General features: G+C 46.3%; 1 protein-coding gene across 1 annotated transcript; it reads right to left on the bottom strand.

The window, feature by feature from the left end:
• Positions 1-1649: 1649 nt before the first annotated feature.
• On the bottom strand, positions 1650-17647 carry LOC136947723 (potassium channel subfamily K member 2-like). Its single transcript, XM_067241881.1, has 7 exons — positions 17493-17647; positions 15945-16258; positions 11488-11605; positions 6649-6809; positions 3679-3874; positions 2990-3129; positions 1650-2011 (listed from the first exon to the last, which is right to left on the bottom strand). Coding segments are annotated over exons 1-7 (1290 nt in total). The 5' UTR covers positions 17494-17647; the 3' UTR covers positions 1650-1651.
• Positions 17648-17898: the final 251 nt, after the last annotated feature.

Here is a 17898-nt window from a genome sequence, read left to right as displayed (position 1 = left end):
CAGAGGAGTGAGTCTGAGCCTTCAGGCAACTGAGCTACTTCCCCAATCCACTCCACCCCCCCCCCCCCCCCCCCCCCCCCCCCCCCGCCACACACAACCACCCATAGGGAAGCATTCATCAAAATCATTTCTTCATTTCCCTGTGACGTAAATGCTGTGCACAGCCTGAAGCAAAGCTCCACTCATTCACAGTGGTTCTGATAATGTGGGTTCAGTATTACTCCAGATATAGGTATCTGGCTCATCTAAGATTTGGAGCTGTGAATATATACACCACGAGGATAACTCTAGTTTGCCTTTATGCCTGTTAAACTCTTGGAGAATAAAGTGCGGAATTAGCTAATCGGTTTTCAACCAGTGTGGTTCAAACTAGAACTGTTGGTGGTGTGAGGGATGAAGTTTTGAGGCCCTGGCCAAACATGTACAGAAACCCAAACAACTGAGATTTTCTCATCTCACATCTCACAGAGGACGGGAGACACACAATTTCTAGAAAAGCGATCCCGATGTACTTGTTTTCAGCGCGTTGTCCTCCAATCCCAGGTCAAAGTTCATGGTGTCCATCACCTCGCGTTCGTCTTGTGTTCATAGAGTGTCGTGTTTTTAAAAGGTCCCTACTGTGTAAGTATACATCTTAGCAAGTGTTACGTCAGACGAGACAGACGTAGCCAATCTGAGTCCAATGTCCGTCAGCGTAAAAAAAGGGTCCCAAGTATTGTGTTATTTAAGGCACGTGGAATATTCCTTGGGTGAAAAAGCTGTACTTGCTTCACAAAACAAAGAAACAAATTGTCCAAACATTCTACCTTTTTAAAGTGTGGGAAAAGTTCACCACAAGGCATCAAAGTAAATCTTTGTTCGTCTAAACATGTGATTTGTACAGTAGAAAATTGTAAACTGAAACCAAACAGACAAATTCTTGAAAATACATCAAATAATTGTTCCTTGTATTCGAATTTCTGGGGACTCTCGTATTGTGGAGAAGACGCTTGCTGGGTAAAACAGTCTTGAGAAACGTGTTCATCTTGGATGATACAGTGTTGGACGGAAGAGAGCCTCATCATCTGATGCAGACTTCAGGGCTCCTCTCTCTTCTGTGTTTAAGGGGCAGTGAGAGTGTTCACTGTGTGTGTGTGTGACAGCCAAAGCCTGACTGATAAGTGTCTGAGTATAAGGGTGTTTGTGTCTGACGTTAGGGGGGACTGTTGTTTATAACTCATGATTTCCCTGAAGACCATCATTGTGTGTGTGTGTGTGTGTGTTTTCTGGGATGATCATGTAATTCTGTGACAGCCAGGCGCTGCAAGTTTCCGATTGATCCACATATGTGTGTGTGCATATTGTATGTGTGTGTCCCAACACTCACATAATCAATAGTTCAACAGCTCTCAGCACAGCCACTTAGTGAATGTGCAAGAGTGTGTGTTTTTCATCCCAGAATCTTGATCAGTAAAACCAAGGACATGTGTATGGGTGTGCCTATCAGACAAATATCCTTCTTAAAACCTAAGTGTGTGTGCCTTTGTAAGCTTGTACAGCTCCAGGCCCATTCCTGTATGCCTCACTCAAACTCCTTCCTCTACCCCTTGCTCTCTCTCCAGTCTCTCGTTCCTCCTCCTCCACCTCCTCCTACTTCTCCTCCTCCTGCTCCTCAGTTAGGGGTCTCTTCGATGGCAATCTCTATCTCCCTTCGATCCGCGTAATCCGGGCTGAGCCCGTTCAGGTAGAGGCTGCCGTTCCGGGCCAGCGCCCCGGGCACGGGAGTGAGGCAGAGGGCCAGGTTGGGGTAGGCCTCCCGCTCGTCCCCCAGGTTGACCGACAGGGTCCTCCTCCCCATGGGGTCCTGGCGCGGGGTCACGTTCAGGCCCAGCTCCGAGGACAGCTTGCGCTTGATGGAGGCGGCCCGCTGGAACTTGTCGTAGACGTCCACGCTGAGGCGCCGGCGCGTCTCCTTGAACTCCGCCGACACGTTGGCCGTCCATTCGGCGGCGTGCGCCCGGAACTCCCCTACCTGGGGAGAGGAAGGGAGAGGAAGGGTGGAATGAAGGTCTGCCTCTTAGTGGACAAAACAATGGTTCCGTTTCTTCTCTTCAAAAAAGTTATTTATTTGGTTTCTTTTAGTACCGGACGGCTCATGCAAATTCAGGGCGGTGTTATTCTATGATACCTTCTGCCTCAATGCGGTGAGGAACCGCAGGGACCTCGAAGCTAAGTCTCGTGAGTATCAAGGAAATGTGCTCCTTGAAACCTTTTCCTTTCTTCTCTCTCTCCCTCTCCTCTTGTTCTCTCTCTCTCTCTCTCTCTCTCTTCTCTTTCGTAGTATTGTCTCTCTCTCTCTCTCTCTTCTCTTTCGTAGTATTGTCTCTCTCTCTCTCTTCTCTTTCGTAGTATTGTCTCTCTCTGTGGAGCTCTGCGTCTATGAATTCTCCTGCTCCCACCCCTAATAATGCCTACACAGGTATTGACGCTGCATAGTCTGAACACATTTATAATACTACTGTCAAGATTTCAGAAACAATGAATGACGATTTATGTGGGGGTTTATGTGTGTGTTTGTGGTTCAGACACTTAACGGCCTCGGTTCATTCTCCTCCATCCACTAAAGTGGAACTAATAAACACGATAGCCCTGTCAGGTTCCCATCGTAACAAACCAGGAGAAAGACACACCCCTAAACACATTCATCTGTGAGTGCTTAGGAGGGTGAACCATAGCAGGAACTGAATCCAAAATACAGCCCTCGCAACTGCCTCTGGTGGTACGACAACAACATCAATCTGAAGGGGTTCTCCAGGGTATATATCACTGTACTGCAGTGCTTTTAGACCTGTTATTTGAGTAAATAACTCCATCAGCATAATACTCGAGCCCTCATCCAACACTTGAGCATGCAATAAGAGAATTTCATACAACCACGTGCCTATTCTCCACTATGCTCTGACCAGAACCACTGGAGCCACACTGCAGAGTCTCATGGCCCATCCCCTACCTCCTCCTTGGTCTTCTTGGAGATGACCCGGAACCAGTCTCCAATCATGCTGAGCACGGCAGCAAAGTAGGCCAGGCCCACCAGGATGTAGAACCAGACCACAGGCTTGTAGTAGTCCAGGTACTCGATCTCAGAACCTCCTACAGATAGAGTGTTAGAGAGGTTGGATGGTAAATAAAGCAGGATTGTTGGATGTTCAGTTGGAACAACAAAGGGCTTACCAGTAATACCCTCATGACTTCCCTATCCGTAACATCTGAGAGACCTATTTTATTGGTGAAGCGCCCTCCTGGACCAGATTATTTCCCCCCCCCCTAGGTTATAAAGGTACATACTGCCCTGCATCCACGGCCAATAATATATCAGCAAATATCAACTCACACAGCCTTATCCTGCCAGGGGAATAGAGCAGGCATGAGGAGGGATGGGGCCAGGAGGAGACTAATATGTGAAAAGACGGGGATGGAAAGAAAGGAGGGGCGGGGGACAGGAGACGGGACGGCAAACGCTAAGTATTGATCGTTTTGCGCATGCTCGAGTAGATTGGCAGATTCATCACAAAACAATCCGCCGTGACAAGGAAAGAGAGAGACGGAAAGCAAGTGAAGGTGACAGACGGAGGGGAAGAGAAAAGTAACAGAAAGTCAAAAGAGAGAGAAAAAAAAATAATCGAGATAAGACGGCGAGACCTTTTTCCCCGGCCACAAAGTCCCCGAAGCCGATAGTGGTCAGGGTGATGACCACGAAATAGATGGACTCCAGCGTGCTCCAACCCTCGATGTGCTTAAAGATGACCGCCGGAAGCGTGACAAAGAGGAGGCAACCGAACAGGATGAAGATCACCGTGGAGATCACGCGGATCTTCGTCTGGCTCACCTTCCACTTCTGTGGGGGAGGGGGGGGGGGGGGGGGGGGGGAAGGGTAGATGAAGACAAAAATGAATAGACGAGTGCGTAAACCCTTTTGAAAGACCAAACGGGAATTAGGAGGAGGGAGGGATGTGTGTATGCTGTGATGACGAACGCTGACGTTTCGAGGTTTCATGTTTCGTTTTCATACACTCGTACAGTGTGTTGTCTGTGAACCATCAGACTTCCAAACACGGGCTTCCCTTCCTGTGACATCACGCTGTGATGAGTCACTTCCCGTGTTGACCTTTCTCAAAGGATAAATCAATTTGCGTTATCAGACGTCTCCTACGGCAAGTCTGCTAAAGCCTCGATGACTTGAATATTTACAGACAACAAGCCAACTGCGCTCTTCTATATGTCACACGTCATGCGATGGTCGTAATACAACTTTAATGTTATCTGTTGGGTTCCAGATGGATATTGATTTCGACTTGACATAAGACAGGTTAGTCATTAGTGGCTGATTTCTATAGCTGCTTTGTATTTTTTTTTTATCTAAACATCTACCACAAACAAGATGATTAAAATAAATTATACAAAATGCTAAACTACGGATCAAGATTAATTGGATCCAGGGACAGTTGCAATGATTAGCATATGGCACATCATTGTGGCACATTTTGATTACGTGAGCTCAAATGTTGATGTGAAAGCCTGCAACATAAACTTGTTCGATAACAATTCTGGATCCCCAGAAATCTGAGAGTTCTTCTAAGCTAGACCTCTGATGTTATTAGTCTACAGTGCCAGGTGTCCATTCAACACCCCGAGAGCAGAGCTCTGAACATTTAGTCATTTAGCAGACGCTCTTATCCAGAGCGACTTACAGTAAGTACAGGGACATTCCCCCGAGGCAAGTAGGGTGAAGTGCCTTGCCCAAGGACACAACGTCAGTTGGCATGACCGGGAATCGAACTGGCAACCTTCGGATTACTAGCCCGATTCCCTCACCGCTCAGCCACCTGACTCCACCTGAAGCAGGCTGTACTCTACCATGCCAGCTCTAATAAGTCACCATCACAAGTTCTATATCCTTCAAAGTACAGCCTACACTACCAACAAAATCCAATTAGGTTAGGTTGACATTAGTTCAGATAGTCTTAGATCAGTGTGTTTGTATTGTGTGTAATGTTGTCCTCACCAAACACACAGGCAGGAAGGGTTACATTAACTCAACTAGCTAGCTAGAGAATGTATGCGGCAGTGAACCAGGCAAAGCCTGAGAATAAATATGGATAAGGAAGGGAATACAGACTCAATGAACAATGCCAACCCATCATTTATATTTCATATAACACTGTGCCTGAGAGAATGCTAACAACCATCGTTTCAGTTAACTGCCTTGGCTAACCTCTGACTGGAATGTTCTCAAAGAAAAACCGCAGTAAAACTACTCTAAATGTGTTTTTCCCCTTTCCCATAGATGTGTTATGGCTTATTCAAAACTACTTAGATCCCCAGAATTGCCACTGGAAGATACTGAAGGGTTCTTTGTCAGGTACTGCGTTCTAAGATGAAATTACAATGTTCTATTTAGTTCACTTCACTTGCTTTCACTATACATGTTATGTGATGTGTTCATTCAATTGTTGTATCCAAAGAGGCACACAGGGGAAGCTCTTGATCTGCGGTCAAATGCTCTACGACTGAGCTCTAGCTATCTCTCCTGGTTTACAACCATGTCTCAAAGAGCATACAAGGAACACAATCCTAAAAGAGCTCCACAATAAGAAGAACACGACAGTGCCGCACTATACCAACAGTTAAGTCCATCAGTGTTTGGATGAGGATGTAATGCCAGTCAGGAGGAGAGGGCTGGTGTTTGATGTAGGTGTGTTTAATAGTTGAGGTTGCCAGGAGGGTGCTAGGTGGGCAGGAGAGGGTTAATGATTGGCCAGTCTAGACACGGAGCCCAGTTCATAGGGAACGTCCAGGGTGAACAGTGGTGCGTTCAAGCTACAATTGCAAGTGTGTGTGTGTGTGTGTGTGTGTGGGAGGGGGGGGTTACAGTCTATTTTAATTGCAAGTGACACACTCCCCAGTAATGTATGAGAGTTTGCATCATACTGGGATGTAATAACATGCTATGCACCAAGACATTGAAAAGAACAGCCAGTCTTTTAAAGGTTGACATGGCAACCTAAAAACTATTATTAAACTACCACCAACTATTATTATTTCTACCATCCAGCTAATGGACTGCAGTTTCTGCAACAGTGGTTACAGTCAAATTGTGTCTGCAGACTGTAGAGTGTCTGTTGACGTTTTATATTAAAAGGAAAGTGGGAAAGGAAATGCTAACATTGTGTCTGGTATTTCAAAAAAATGTAATGTACTGCTAATAACAGTGAGTTGTATAACTGGCCTTTATGCAAGTTGACCTAGAGATGCCTTTCCATGGTTGTCACTTTTTAAAACCAAGCTGTCGGAACAGAAGATTCCTAAAGAAAATATCAGAGTGTTATACACCATCACATAGTTCAGGGCTCTCCAATTCCGGTCCTCGAGGGAAGCTGTCCTGCATGTTTTAGATGTTTCCCTGCTCCAGCACACCTGATTCAAATGAATGGTCATTACCCGGCTTCCACAGAGCTTGATAACGACCCATTCATTTGAAACAGGTGTGCTGGAGCAGGGACACATCTAAAACATGCAGGACCGGACCGGTTCTCGAGGACCGGAATTGGAGAACCCTGACATAGCTCATGCATGTGCACCCCCCACACACATACACACAAGTAATCTCACCACAATCATCTTCTCCACTTTGGCAATGCCCTTCCCGAATATGGTTCCCAGCTGATCCCCCACGCCAGCCAACAGGAAGCCGAACAGGGGGATCCCTAGGAGGGCGTAGATGATGCAGAAGATGCGCCCCCCCTCAGTGTGGGGGGAGATGTTCCCAAATCCTGGGGAGGCGTGGGGATGGGGAGGGAGAGAGAGAGAGAGACACACAGAAGACATCAAGGGAGAGGCAATTGGGCAGGGAGTTAATTGGATCTTAATTAGTTTAGTATCAAACATCTGATGATTGGTAATGGTGAAACAGGGCTGGCAAACGTGGCCCACTTCCTGTTTCCTGTGTACAGGCACAGACTGTGGGTGTGTCTATTACCGAATACTTTACGAAGTACACTGCAATGCACTGATTAGTGCTGTCTCAAATGGAACACTTACGTTAACCACTTGGCAGAAGTGACGGACGCAAATCTGCTCGCGGCACCCGCGAATATAAGGCGGAAGTGACAGACTCAAATCTGCTCGCGAGTCATTTCGTCCGCCATTATTTTAGAAATGAAATGCTGCCGAAAGGTGCTCCTTCTCTTCCGCTACGTAGCCAAGATGGCGCCCGTTTAGGGCGAGTAGTGTCCATCGTTGTACACTGCATTCTTTGACTGTTTGCAGTGCGCCATCCGGGTACTTTCAGTGCCCTGAATTCTGCTGGTTCTGTCAGTGTAAACGCCCTAAGCACTGAAAGTAAGTGGTCGAAGTGCACAAGTGCCCGGTAGTAGACACAGCCTGTGTGTCTGTTTCCCTGCTTTAAAAGGTCAAGGAAAAGTAGGATATGGCCTCCCAATGTTGGTATTATTTAGAAATGACTAGATGCAATTTACATTTAGTCATTTAGCTGACGCTCTTATCCAGAGCGACTTACAGTAAGTACAGGGACATTCCCCCCGAGGCAAGTAGGGTGAAGTGCCTTGCCCAAGGACACAATGTCATTTGGCACGGCCGGGAGTCGAACTGGCAACCTTCAGATTACTAGCCCGCTTCCCTAACCGCTCAGCCATCTGACTCCCCCAATTACAGCATGCAAATGCCTTTAGAGTAGACCGTCGGCATAGCATCAACTGAAAATCATTTGTGCATTTCCAAGAACTGTTGTGACATCTGGAAGACCACAGCATAGCTGAAGCTTGTCAGAATCTCCAGAACCCTTTGTTAGGAGCTGGTACGTGGTAGTGCGAGGAAGGTCGTCCTCACACCAGCATGAGAAGAACAGTCACGTAGTACTCTAACACACTGCAGCATCTATAATTTACCATCTCCTCCACACTAGATGGAGGAGCAATGCTGCACACACCTGGAAAAGAATACAGCTTACCATTCTCACTTTCTCCATTCCAAATCCCCATATGCTACATAACAGATTCATTTCAAAAACCTATTACTGTAAAACATCCTCTTTTGAAAAGAAAAGAAACATTAGCCCGGAATATGTTAAATAATGGAAGGATTGATGAATAGATTCTGTTAGAATAGGCACATGGTGTAGCAATCAAAGTCCTATTTCAATCGGAAATTGCATAGATAGGACACAAAATGGCTCATTCCAGACCCAACTACCACCCGCTTTACACAATCAAGCAAACACTACCTTACATAATAGGTTATGTAAGGTTAACATAAGCATCTGAACCTTAGGGACAGACATGGCTTACAATGGCTTCCTGCTTATACCTTTTGCTAGAAGGCCAGCTGTCAGACACCCAACCAATCAATTCTCGCTAATTGTCCCACTCAGGCAATCAGGAGTCAACGGGATACAGGATTCATCTTTACACCCCCCAGTGCACACAGTGAGGAGGAAAGAACAGTCTCTCGCTAATTTGGGGTGTCTTTTAGGATTTCGTTGTCTCTCTCACAAACTCTGCATCCGCCCCACTTCAGTCTGTCTGTGCAACTACCAAGTACCAAGTACTGTAGGATCTACATCCATCACATCAAACAGATTCTTCTCCCTGGAATAGACAGCCAGTTTATCCACCCTTTGACCACACACAACAACCAGCTTGTCAGTTTCCTGGGCCAGAACTCAGGGCCATTACCCCGACAGGGAACCTTCCTACGGGATGAACGAGAGGGTGTTCAGGGTGGGGAGTGGAGTTGAGTGGACGTAATTAGACGAAAAGTGGACATGATGAGAGGTTCCGGTCGAAAAGCCTGGAAATTGAGCAAGGCACTCGTGTGTGATGGGCGAGATATTTATGGGGCTGTCCTTTCCACATTAAGGCCGTGTTGGCTTCAGTGAGACGACGATTCCATGGAGAAGAAACAGGAGATGAAGGACAAGGGATACAAGGCAGGAGGGGGCGGGGGGGGGGCGGGGGGGGTGGTGGCGGAATAAAAACAGACAAATTACTGAGAGAATCTAAGAACGAGAGAGATCAAAGGTGGAGAGGAAAACAAAACCCGACAGAGAACGAGAACGACTGAGGGGACGGAGGGAAAGAGACGAGCGGGAGAAGAAATGGCGCAGAGGGAGAGCGAGGGAAAATACGACGGCGATGAGGAGGAAGAGGAGAAGGACTTGAAGAGGAGCCCGTCTGATGAGCTAAAGCTCAGAGGCGAGAGCGGAGGTCAGCGGGAGGATTCACAGTCGCGCGTGCATGTGCAGTGAAAGAGAGGGCTGCAAGGCGACGGAGATCGTCTGCGACGGAGATCGTCGGATGTGTGTGGACGTCTCCACAGCTGCAGTATGTCTCCAACCCTTTCGACCACAAACCCCTATAACACTTACTCGTTTCCTTTTAGTACTGCAAAATAAAACAATTCCGTTCAAAAAGGCAATGACGGAAAACACATTTCCTAAACATTTGCACCGAGATTTTTTGCACTGGTGGTGTACAAATTGTGTAGACTTGTATCATGAACAGTATACATTAGGTTATATAACAAGCCACACGGGGCATGCTGTCAGAGGTCCTGCCCTTCACTGTCAGCTACATAGTATAAAAGCTTAAAGACTGTGCACTCTGCACACTAATTAATTCACTAGAAAACAGAGGATCCAAAAGGCAACATTTAAGACAAAGCCCTACTTGAGCTTTCGCCGAGTACACAAGCTCGTTAAACTTGAATTAGGGCACCTTAAAACTCAGCGGAAGTGGCAACTTGCAACTAGAAACCTACAGTCTCTTTTACAGTAGAGAAACAGAGAACAGTCTCGGTTTCATCCTTTGAAACCACATACTTAGCACTACACCAAAAGATACTGCCCCATCGGTAGCGCTCCTCTGAAATGACTTGAGCCAGCAGAACTGGTCGAATGTTAAATCGTAAAGGGCTCACACTGTACAGACACTTTATCTCCCACTGTACGGATGAGCGGACGCAGCCTCCTTGTGATTTATGATGGAGATAGTGGGGAGGGAAGGAACCCACCCAGAAGAGATGCACTTACTGGAGATGGATGCACAGAGAGGGGAAAGGGAGAGCTACATACAATTACACTTGGCTACACATCCCCAACCCCCCCTGACAGAAAGACAGACACCTCTCAGTAAGACAATACCTTAACGTTTCATGTGTGGCCCCCTCAAACTGAATCAATCCAAACCAGAGGGGAAATGGCAGACATGTATTTTGTCATGTTTTGGTGCGTATAAACCCATCTGAAATTGAATTTGAGAAAGGGAGAGAGAGAGACAGACGGAGATAGCAGGCATGTTATGACAATTAATCCCACAAAAGGGGCTCTCTAATTGGTATGACAGAGATGAATGAAGAATGTTGTTCTTGTTAAAGAAACCCCAGGCTTCCATTGTTGCATGACTCCGTTAGAGAAAACCCGCAAGGCTGAATCATCCTATTGTGTGAATCTCTCATTTCTGAGTTAATCAGCAGTCACATAATTTGCATACTCACAGTAGTCACTCTTACCTTTATCAAAGAGGAATTTCCACTGCACTTTTGCTTGGATAAGTTGTGACTTATACACACCAAAGTGTTCGTGTGTTTCAGAACTAAGCATAGTTTTAGAGTTAAGTTTAATATAACAATGTACTGCCAGGCTTCACAGAAGGATTAAGAGAGAACAGAGAAATAACTGTGATCCTTATGACGTTAGGTCTGTTTTAAAGGCAGAATGGAAAATTTTCACAGATACATACTGGGTAATGCTACTCAACATCCAAAACACGTTATGTTCAGTCAATTAAACGAGGTTGAATTCATTAAAAGAGAACTGATGTTAGGCAGTCCAACCGACAGCAATCCCCCCTAAGAAACATCACTGAGAACAGCAACAATGGAGTGAAAAAGAGCCATGTCTAAAACCATATCCCAGAAAAACAAGAAACACTGGACAGAGCAGAGGAACGGCCTGTTCCATTTCTCTCTTAGCGAGGGGCAAATTAGTGCAAACTAGATAAACACGTTGATTTGGCTAGCAGAGGGCTAAATGAAGTAATTACCATATTGCTTCCACTCATCCCATGCGTGGAGCTGGGGAACAGACAGGAGCCTCGGAGGGGGCTCTGGAGCTGAGCCCAGTCACACACTGAACTCACACGTTCGTTTGACAGGGGCTGCTGACAAGGGCCAGGAGCTGTCAAACCAGCCACCGAATTGTGTGCGTATGTGTGCTTCTCCGTGTGTGTGTTCTCTCGGATTGGCAACTAAGCGTTTTCAGCTGCAGCTGACAGGGTTCATGGAGATTATTGATAACGAACAAAAGGCGGCAGAACTGATAAGGCTTATGCTACAGTTAATCACCCTGCTCATGTTTGGTTCATACTATTACTGGTAAACAAATGCATTATGTTGAGTTGTGTTGCTATCCTTTTGATTGTCAATTGGTCTTACCAATGGTGGTGATGACTGTTCCAGCAAAAAAGAAGGAGGAGCTAAGGTCCCACAAGCTCGTCTGATTGGAGTAGTTTCCTGATGGGTTCACGCCGGCCCTGATCGCAGACACGACTTGCTGAGGAAGAAAACAATCACGCATTACAGTTGTGTTGTTCCTCCCTACACACACACACACACACACACACAGACCCACACAGAGCTGCAGCAAACTGCTTTCTATTCAATGTTCATAAATAAAATGAATATCAAATCAGTTCCGGAATGGCCGATTGAATATTCCATAGATGGTTCCTGCAGATTCATTTCTACTCCAGTTTTAGGGGTTGAATCTGCCTGATGGATGGGCACTCGCCCTCACATGACTGGGGCATCAGCTTTCATTCAGGGCCCGGCGGCTGCTTAGGCTCCATGTAAGCAATTAGCCATACAACAACCAACCAGAACACTCAGTATCACACTTGTTGGTCCTGGCGTCATCTTGAACAAGTGCCTCCTGCAAAGCCCTAAACACAAGTTAAGGCGTGTGACCGCGTAACAGAAAGGTTTGTGGATTCTCCTCCAGCCACTTCTGAAGGGATGAATCGTGTTAGGCTGTCGAGGGGAGCTAAATGTGGTGAGTTGCGATGAGAACACAGCAGGTGCTTATTTTCAGCCCATTAGCACAGCCCAGGTGGTTGGCTGGCTTTCCACTCGGATTGACTGTGTGTGTGTGTGTCTGTGATTGGATGTTTGCGTGTGCTGTGGCAGTAGTTTGGACATTTTGTGCGTTTGTGTGTGTGTGTGTGTTGTAGAGACACTATCATTTGGCATGTTTGTAAATCAGTGTGTTTGTATCAGATTTCTCCTTCGACCTCATTTGTTTTTGTCAGTCCTTGTGCATTTGTAGCTATATTGGTTTGTCCACTGTCGCCGTGTGTACCTGTGCATCCTGTAAGTGTGTGTGTGTTTCTAGTCCACTAGATGAGACTGTAGAGTCCCAGCTCTCGCTGAGCGTGACTGCTCTCTCAGATCCCGCCCGTCTCCAGGGGGAACAGACTAGAGCGTGTGCTCACACAGAACGCTGGCCTTATCCCCGCGGAGACCAAAGTCATCTCCACAAACGCCCGTACCCACACATGCTCCGGGAGAAGAGGAGGGCAACATTCAAAGACTCTTTCTCTCACGCACGAGGACACACACATTCAGTCCATGAATACACAGGATTTGTCGAGTGTCGATTGAATAAAAGGTACATACTGTACGGTATGCCCACCTTCTCAGCATGTAGGCTATGGCTTTTAAAGCAAAGGCTTTTGATCTAAGCAGCGAAACAGCACTGATCACAACTACCGTACCAGCCTTCTGGCTTTCACCAACCAACACCCACTGAGTGGAAGATGTGATACTCCTCCAAGTTAAACTGGGCTCCATTAGGGTCAGTTTCAAACCCACGGCTGTTTAAAAAAAAATATATATAATCTGTGACAAACCCCCCAGTAACCAGAACCTCTGGGGGCTTGGAGCTGCAGCCTACTGCCGATGTCAGCCCGGCCACAACTAATTGGATGAAAATGCTTTGCTCACACCAGGCTGGGGTGTGCAAACTGGAAGGAAACAGATGTATCATGGGTCTGCAGGTTGGTTCGGTCCAAATCGGAGGTGGGACAGAAGGTTGTAGTGGTGTATCTGTTCCTCTCTGTGGACACCAGACCTGCAGAGTTACAATACAGCGGAAGAGCACAGGATAAGCTAAACGGTAAACAGAACGGATACATCTGGGGATTTGCTGTGCGACTATGCTTCGTCGACAATAAGAGGAACAGGAAATAAACCTCCTAGCTGTTCCAAAGTAGGCAAAGTAACAATCAGTCAGCTCTTAATCACATTATATTAACATAAGTGGCACGCCTGATTGTATCTACAAAGTGCATTTGAGGGAATGTGACATAACAGCCAAGTCCACAGGAGTTTCCTGGGTTAATATCTCCCACTGTCTAAACCATTCTAACAGCAGCAGGAGCAGCATGGGGTTCGGAACCTGCACACTCAGCGCATACCAAGGCCATGCACCCAACACACTCCGCCAGACAGCCACGGTGTATGGCAGGAGACCACGTCCAGCGCTACGCCAGCAGTCTCAGAGCAAAGTAGGGGGGGGTCGTTGCAAAGTCAGAGCGCTGTCCACTTTGATTATTCACACCCAGCGAAGAGGGAGAGGCAGCCCGCCCCTAACCTGGGTGCAACGCCGGGAATGTTAGCCGCGGTGAGGGAGGGGGGAGGGTAAAGGTGCTGAAGCGACAGAATTGAGGTCAGAAGGGAGGTCAGAGTGTGTGTGTGTGTGTGTGTGTGGGGGGGGGGGGGTTAGCATGTGACATATGTCTCAGTGGTCGGGGATAAGTCATGAATCTACAATATGCATGTTACAGGCATGTTCGGAGAATAACTGCGCCTCAGCATGTGTGTGTGTGTGTGTGTGTGAGAGAAAGCGGCAGAGAGAGACAGAGATTGACAGAGAGGGGAAAAAAAGAAATCATTCACAGTCACACACAAGCCAATCACCACCTTAGAGCTTTTCATCATCCCATTTCCTCTGCGCTTCCGAACAAACGGACCGGAGGTGACGGTTTGGAATAGCCCACACCCTCCAGTCCGCGTCCTCCCTCCCGTAATCACATTATGTTTTCGCTCAGATCTGCCCGGCTCTATCTCTCCCTCAACCTCCCTGCCAAAGCTGCCATATTAACGCACAGTTTTGACTCTCGCCAAGGAGAATTCTGACCGTGCAGAGTGATGACATGGGGATAATAAGAGGCTCTTGCAGGGGTATTTTTCAGTTGGCGGTTCGCAAACGTGCCTCTGTGCAGCCCCGAGCTAGAGTCTCTGCTCCCCCTGCAACTGGCCTTTCAACATCACGCTCTCTTTTAATTGCTCTCTCCGACAAGGCGTCTCTGTTCAGTTGTCTGCCGGAGCGAATCTTAGGGCTGACGACGGGAAGAGACATAAAGATGTGTGAGTCTTAGTGTGTGTGAATGAGAAACGGACAAAGGGAGAGAGAAAGAGAGAGAGGTTTGAGCGTGACTAAGTGTGTGTGTGTCCAGAAGTGTTTGCATGTGTGTCTGTAAGTGTGTGTGTATCTGTGTGTACTGTGTATCAATAAATCATCTAAGAGAGCTGTGCAGTAGCAGCTAGCGACCAGCTGAGGCTAACTACTCTCACGGCCCGGCGTGCTGGTCTGGTGGCAGCAGCTGACTAATGGCTGCTAATGGAGGCTAGCATGACACAGCTAGCCACAAAGCATTAGTGTGAAGTCCTTCATCTGAAAAAGGGGACTGTTTGGCTTTGGTTCCAGAAAAGCTTTTGTGAACATTGTGCGGCAGTTAGAACTATAAATACAAACCATCTAGAGAGAAACATGGAGTACTCTGCTCCATTTTGACTAATATCCTTCCATATGGCCACTTCAGAGTAAGTGATTATATTAAAGTGCTTACATCAGCTCATTGGCCACCCTAAAGGGATTTGCTTGTAACCAATCTTGACTAGGTTTTGTCAATATAGAGAGAAGATCAACCATCATCAATTTAAATCAATAGTGCTACAGTAAAAGGGTCATGGCTCTGGTTGGAGAGGGCTATATCTGCTGGGAAGATTTGAGCATTCTTCACAGTAGATAGATTAAGCCTAGCTTCACTGGAAGAAAAACTGACTGTATGATATTTTGATATTGTTATGACCTTTATGCACACATTGTGACAAAATCTCCACCCAGCCCTTCCCTTTGACTGTGTTGTAATATGCACATGCTGTTGCTCTGAAGTCTTCATCTGGAAGGGTAAGTCTCGAGGTTCGAGGGTTTAGGTTGGTTGAGGGGCAGTTCTATGGCATATGTGAAGCCCTCTGTGACATGCTTGTGTGTAAAAAGGGCTATACAAATAAATTTGATTTGATTTGAGTTTGTCATCTCTGTGCTCCTCCTGGTTCCTCAGGGTTCTCAAGTTGGACCCTCTGTGTAAGTCATATCAGCACTCTCCAATCCTGTACCTGGAAAGCTACCGCCCTGAAACTATTGACTTCAGCTCCAACTGAAAGCACCTGAATAGAATTTCTAACAGGTTAGCTACAACTGGGGTTGAGGCAAAAAAAAAAACGGAGGGGAGCTGTCCAGGAACAATGCCCTGTCTCAGATAATGCTTTGTCCTCCAAGAAGTCCTATAACATATATCATCCTGTTGCTTTTCATTTGAACCCTCGTCCAGCACACCAATAATTCACTGGTTGACAACATAAAATATGGTTGTTGCAACTGGGTTTGGAGTCGAAACCAACTGAACGCTAGATGTCCAGGAGAAGAGATGGAAATAACTCACCGACATGTCAACAAAGATTCATTACTGAAGAGGTTTCTCGTTTCCTGATTGAAACGGTCCCATGATGACTAGAGTGACAAAACCCATGCACGGGGTTTTCAACCTCACCTTAACCAGGTCCTCGAGTTCGGAGGAGTTGACACAGACGTGGACGGACAGGAAGTCCAGTTTCTCGGCCAGGATGGCCAGTTTCTGAGAGCTCTCGTAGGGCTGCTCCAGGGCCCGGAACACCAGGGCCCCGATGATGAGGTACAGCACCACCAGAAAGAAGATGGCCGACACCGTCTTCCATCTCATGACGGTGGTCCGCGTGTCGTACTCGTCTTCTTGGGAATTCAGCCCCACTGGCTTCGTAGAGAAGGACAGGCGGGGCTTGGAGAAGTGGGCTGCAGACTTTGGGTCCAGAAGATCAGGCGCGGCCACTGTGAAGGCAGACAGGTTGATGGTGATCGGGGCCGTTACAAGCCCTTGGATAGTTCATCACTTTTACAGCCTCTCTCAGCCACCGGATGTCGCAAAGAATATCATTAATAATGTCTCAAGAGGTCAATGCTTTACTATGTATATGGGGTCAGTTGGTTTGCATGCAATTATGCATAAGGATGGAGAGTGGCTATACATGATATGAGATGCAGATTGCAGACCTAAGAAATCAGTTTGAAAAACTCAACATAAACGGACCTATAAAGTAAAGAAATGAGTGCCATTGATGTTCCTTTTTGCATTTATATTAGTAATGAATGATTTATGAACTCCATAAGACAACCACAGCTTGCCAGTAGGTGCAAACTCACTAAAACCAACTTGTTTTTAGCAAACAACATTTTTTGGTAATTTATAACCGATAATCAATGCTTGTATAATAACATTCATACATACTAAATTAGTTTAGATCCACAGATAGTGGACAAACTGAGAACACATCCAAATATACAATACATCACCAAACAGCAACTAGACATGGCCTTAACAACATACTGGGTATATGTTAAACAGACCACAGTCCTTTCAAGAGAAGAAGGGATTATTCTGTCACTAGCATTATCGTCCATCAAAAGTAGGTTTGATATTATTGACAAAGCCATTGCGCTTTTAATCAGATATCAGAGACATCCGATCCTTCGTTTGCAAAGCAGCACACGCCAGGAAAACTGCATCTAAATCTGAAGCATCTTCAGACTGACAAGAACAAGACGTACTTAACAACACGTCAGGTGTCAAGATGTGCGTAAAAAGATACCACTATCAACGGACTTTGATTTGATCCACTAACTTGGTTCGTTTAGGTTTCAAGTTTGAAATTAACATGTCTACGATCACAGACTTTTATCACATCATGTATATTCACACAATATCTCACTCACAATTCGTCTTATAGCTGAACATAATAAGACAACACTGACGGCTAAAACATCCTTATACCATACCTTTGCGTAGTCTTCTCATCCAAAGCATTTAGAAATCGTTCTCTGAATATTGTCAAACCTTTTCAACATCGTTTCGTATTCTCCCACTCAGAAACGCACATTACACAGTAGACAGCAGCCGTGACTGTGTCACGTAGAATGGTTTGCTATACGAACCCCAGCCCACTAGTGTAGTAACCTGGACCATTTATCATGCGTTTGTATTTTTAGAATGGGGTTACGCACTTACTCTCTTATTCTCTACCATATTCTGTGTTGTTCCTCATCCACAGAGCTTTTTGAACTTCATTTTAGAAACGGTTTGTTTTAATGTTCTTCCCCCCTATACGCGCTCCAACGGACTTCGCTGTTCTCCGCATGGTGTCTGGTCGGTTTACTTTTCAACTCCAAACTCCCCTCTCTTTTACATGTACGGTGCCCAAACCACAATTATATCTTTTCAGAACACTACGTTCCCTTCCAAGTGTGCGTGAAGACTGCAATGGGAGGGGGGAAGAAAACAAGTCGCTTCCAAGAAAGCCATGCCGTTTCGAAAGATTGTGCCCATCGGGATTGTACGGATAGGTTCTTGTGAAAGTCTGTGCGTCCAAAAGATAGAGGTTTGCTTGTCCGGACCGACGCACGATGGGATGTGC

Source organism: Osmerus mordax, chromosome 8 (genome assembly GCF_038355195.1).
Source record: "Osmerus mordax isolate fOsmMor3 chromosome 8, fOsmMor3.pri, whole genome shotgun sequence".
NCBI classification, from domain to species: Eukaryota; Metazoa; Chordata; class Actinopteri; order Osmeriformes; family Osmeridae; genus Osmerus; species Osmerus mordax.
This window is presented reverse-complemented; position numbering and strand designations above follow the sequence as displayed.

Coding starts and splice junctions, on each gene's coding strand:
- LOC136947723 (XM_067241881.1), bottom strand. Junction 11,606..15,944: donor AACTCGAGGACCTGGTTAAG/GTGAGGTTGAAA, acceptor TTTCTTCCTCAG/CAAGTCGTGTCTGCGATCAG. Junction 2,012..2,989: donor CCAAGAAGACCAAGGAGGAG/GTAGGGGATGGG, acceptor TCCTCTCCCCAG/GTAGGGGAGTTCCGGGCGCA.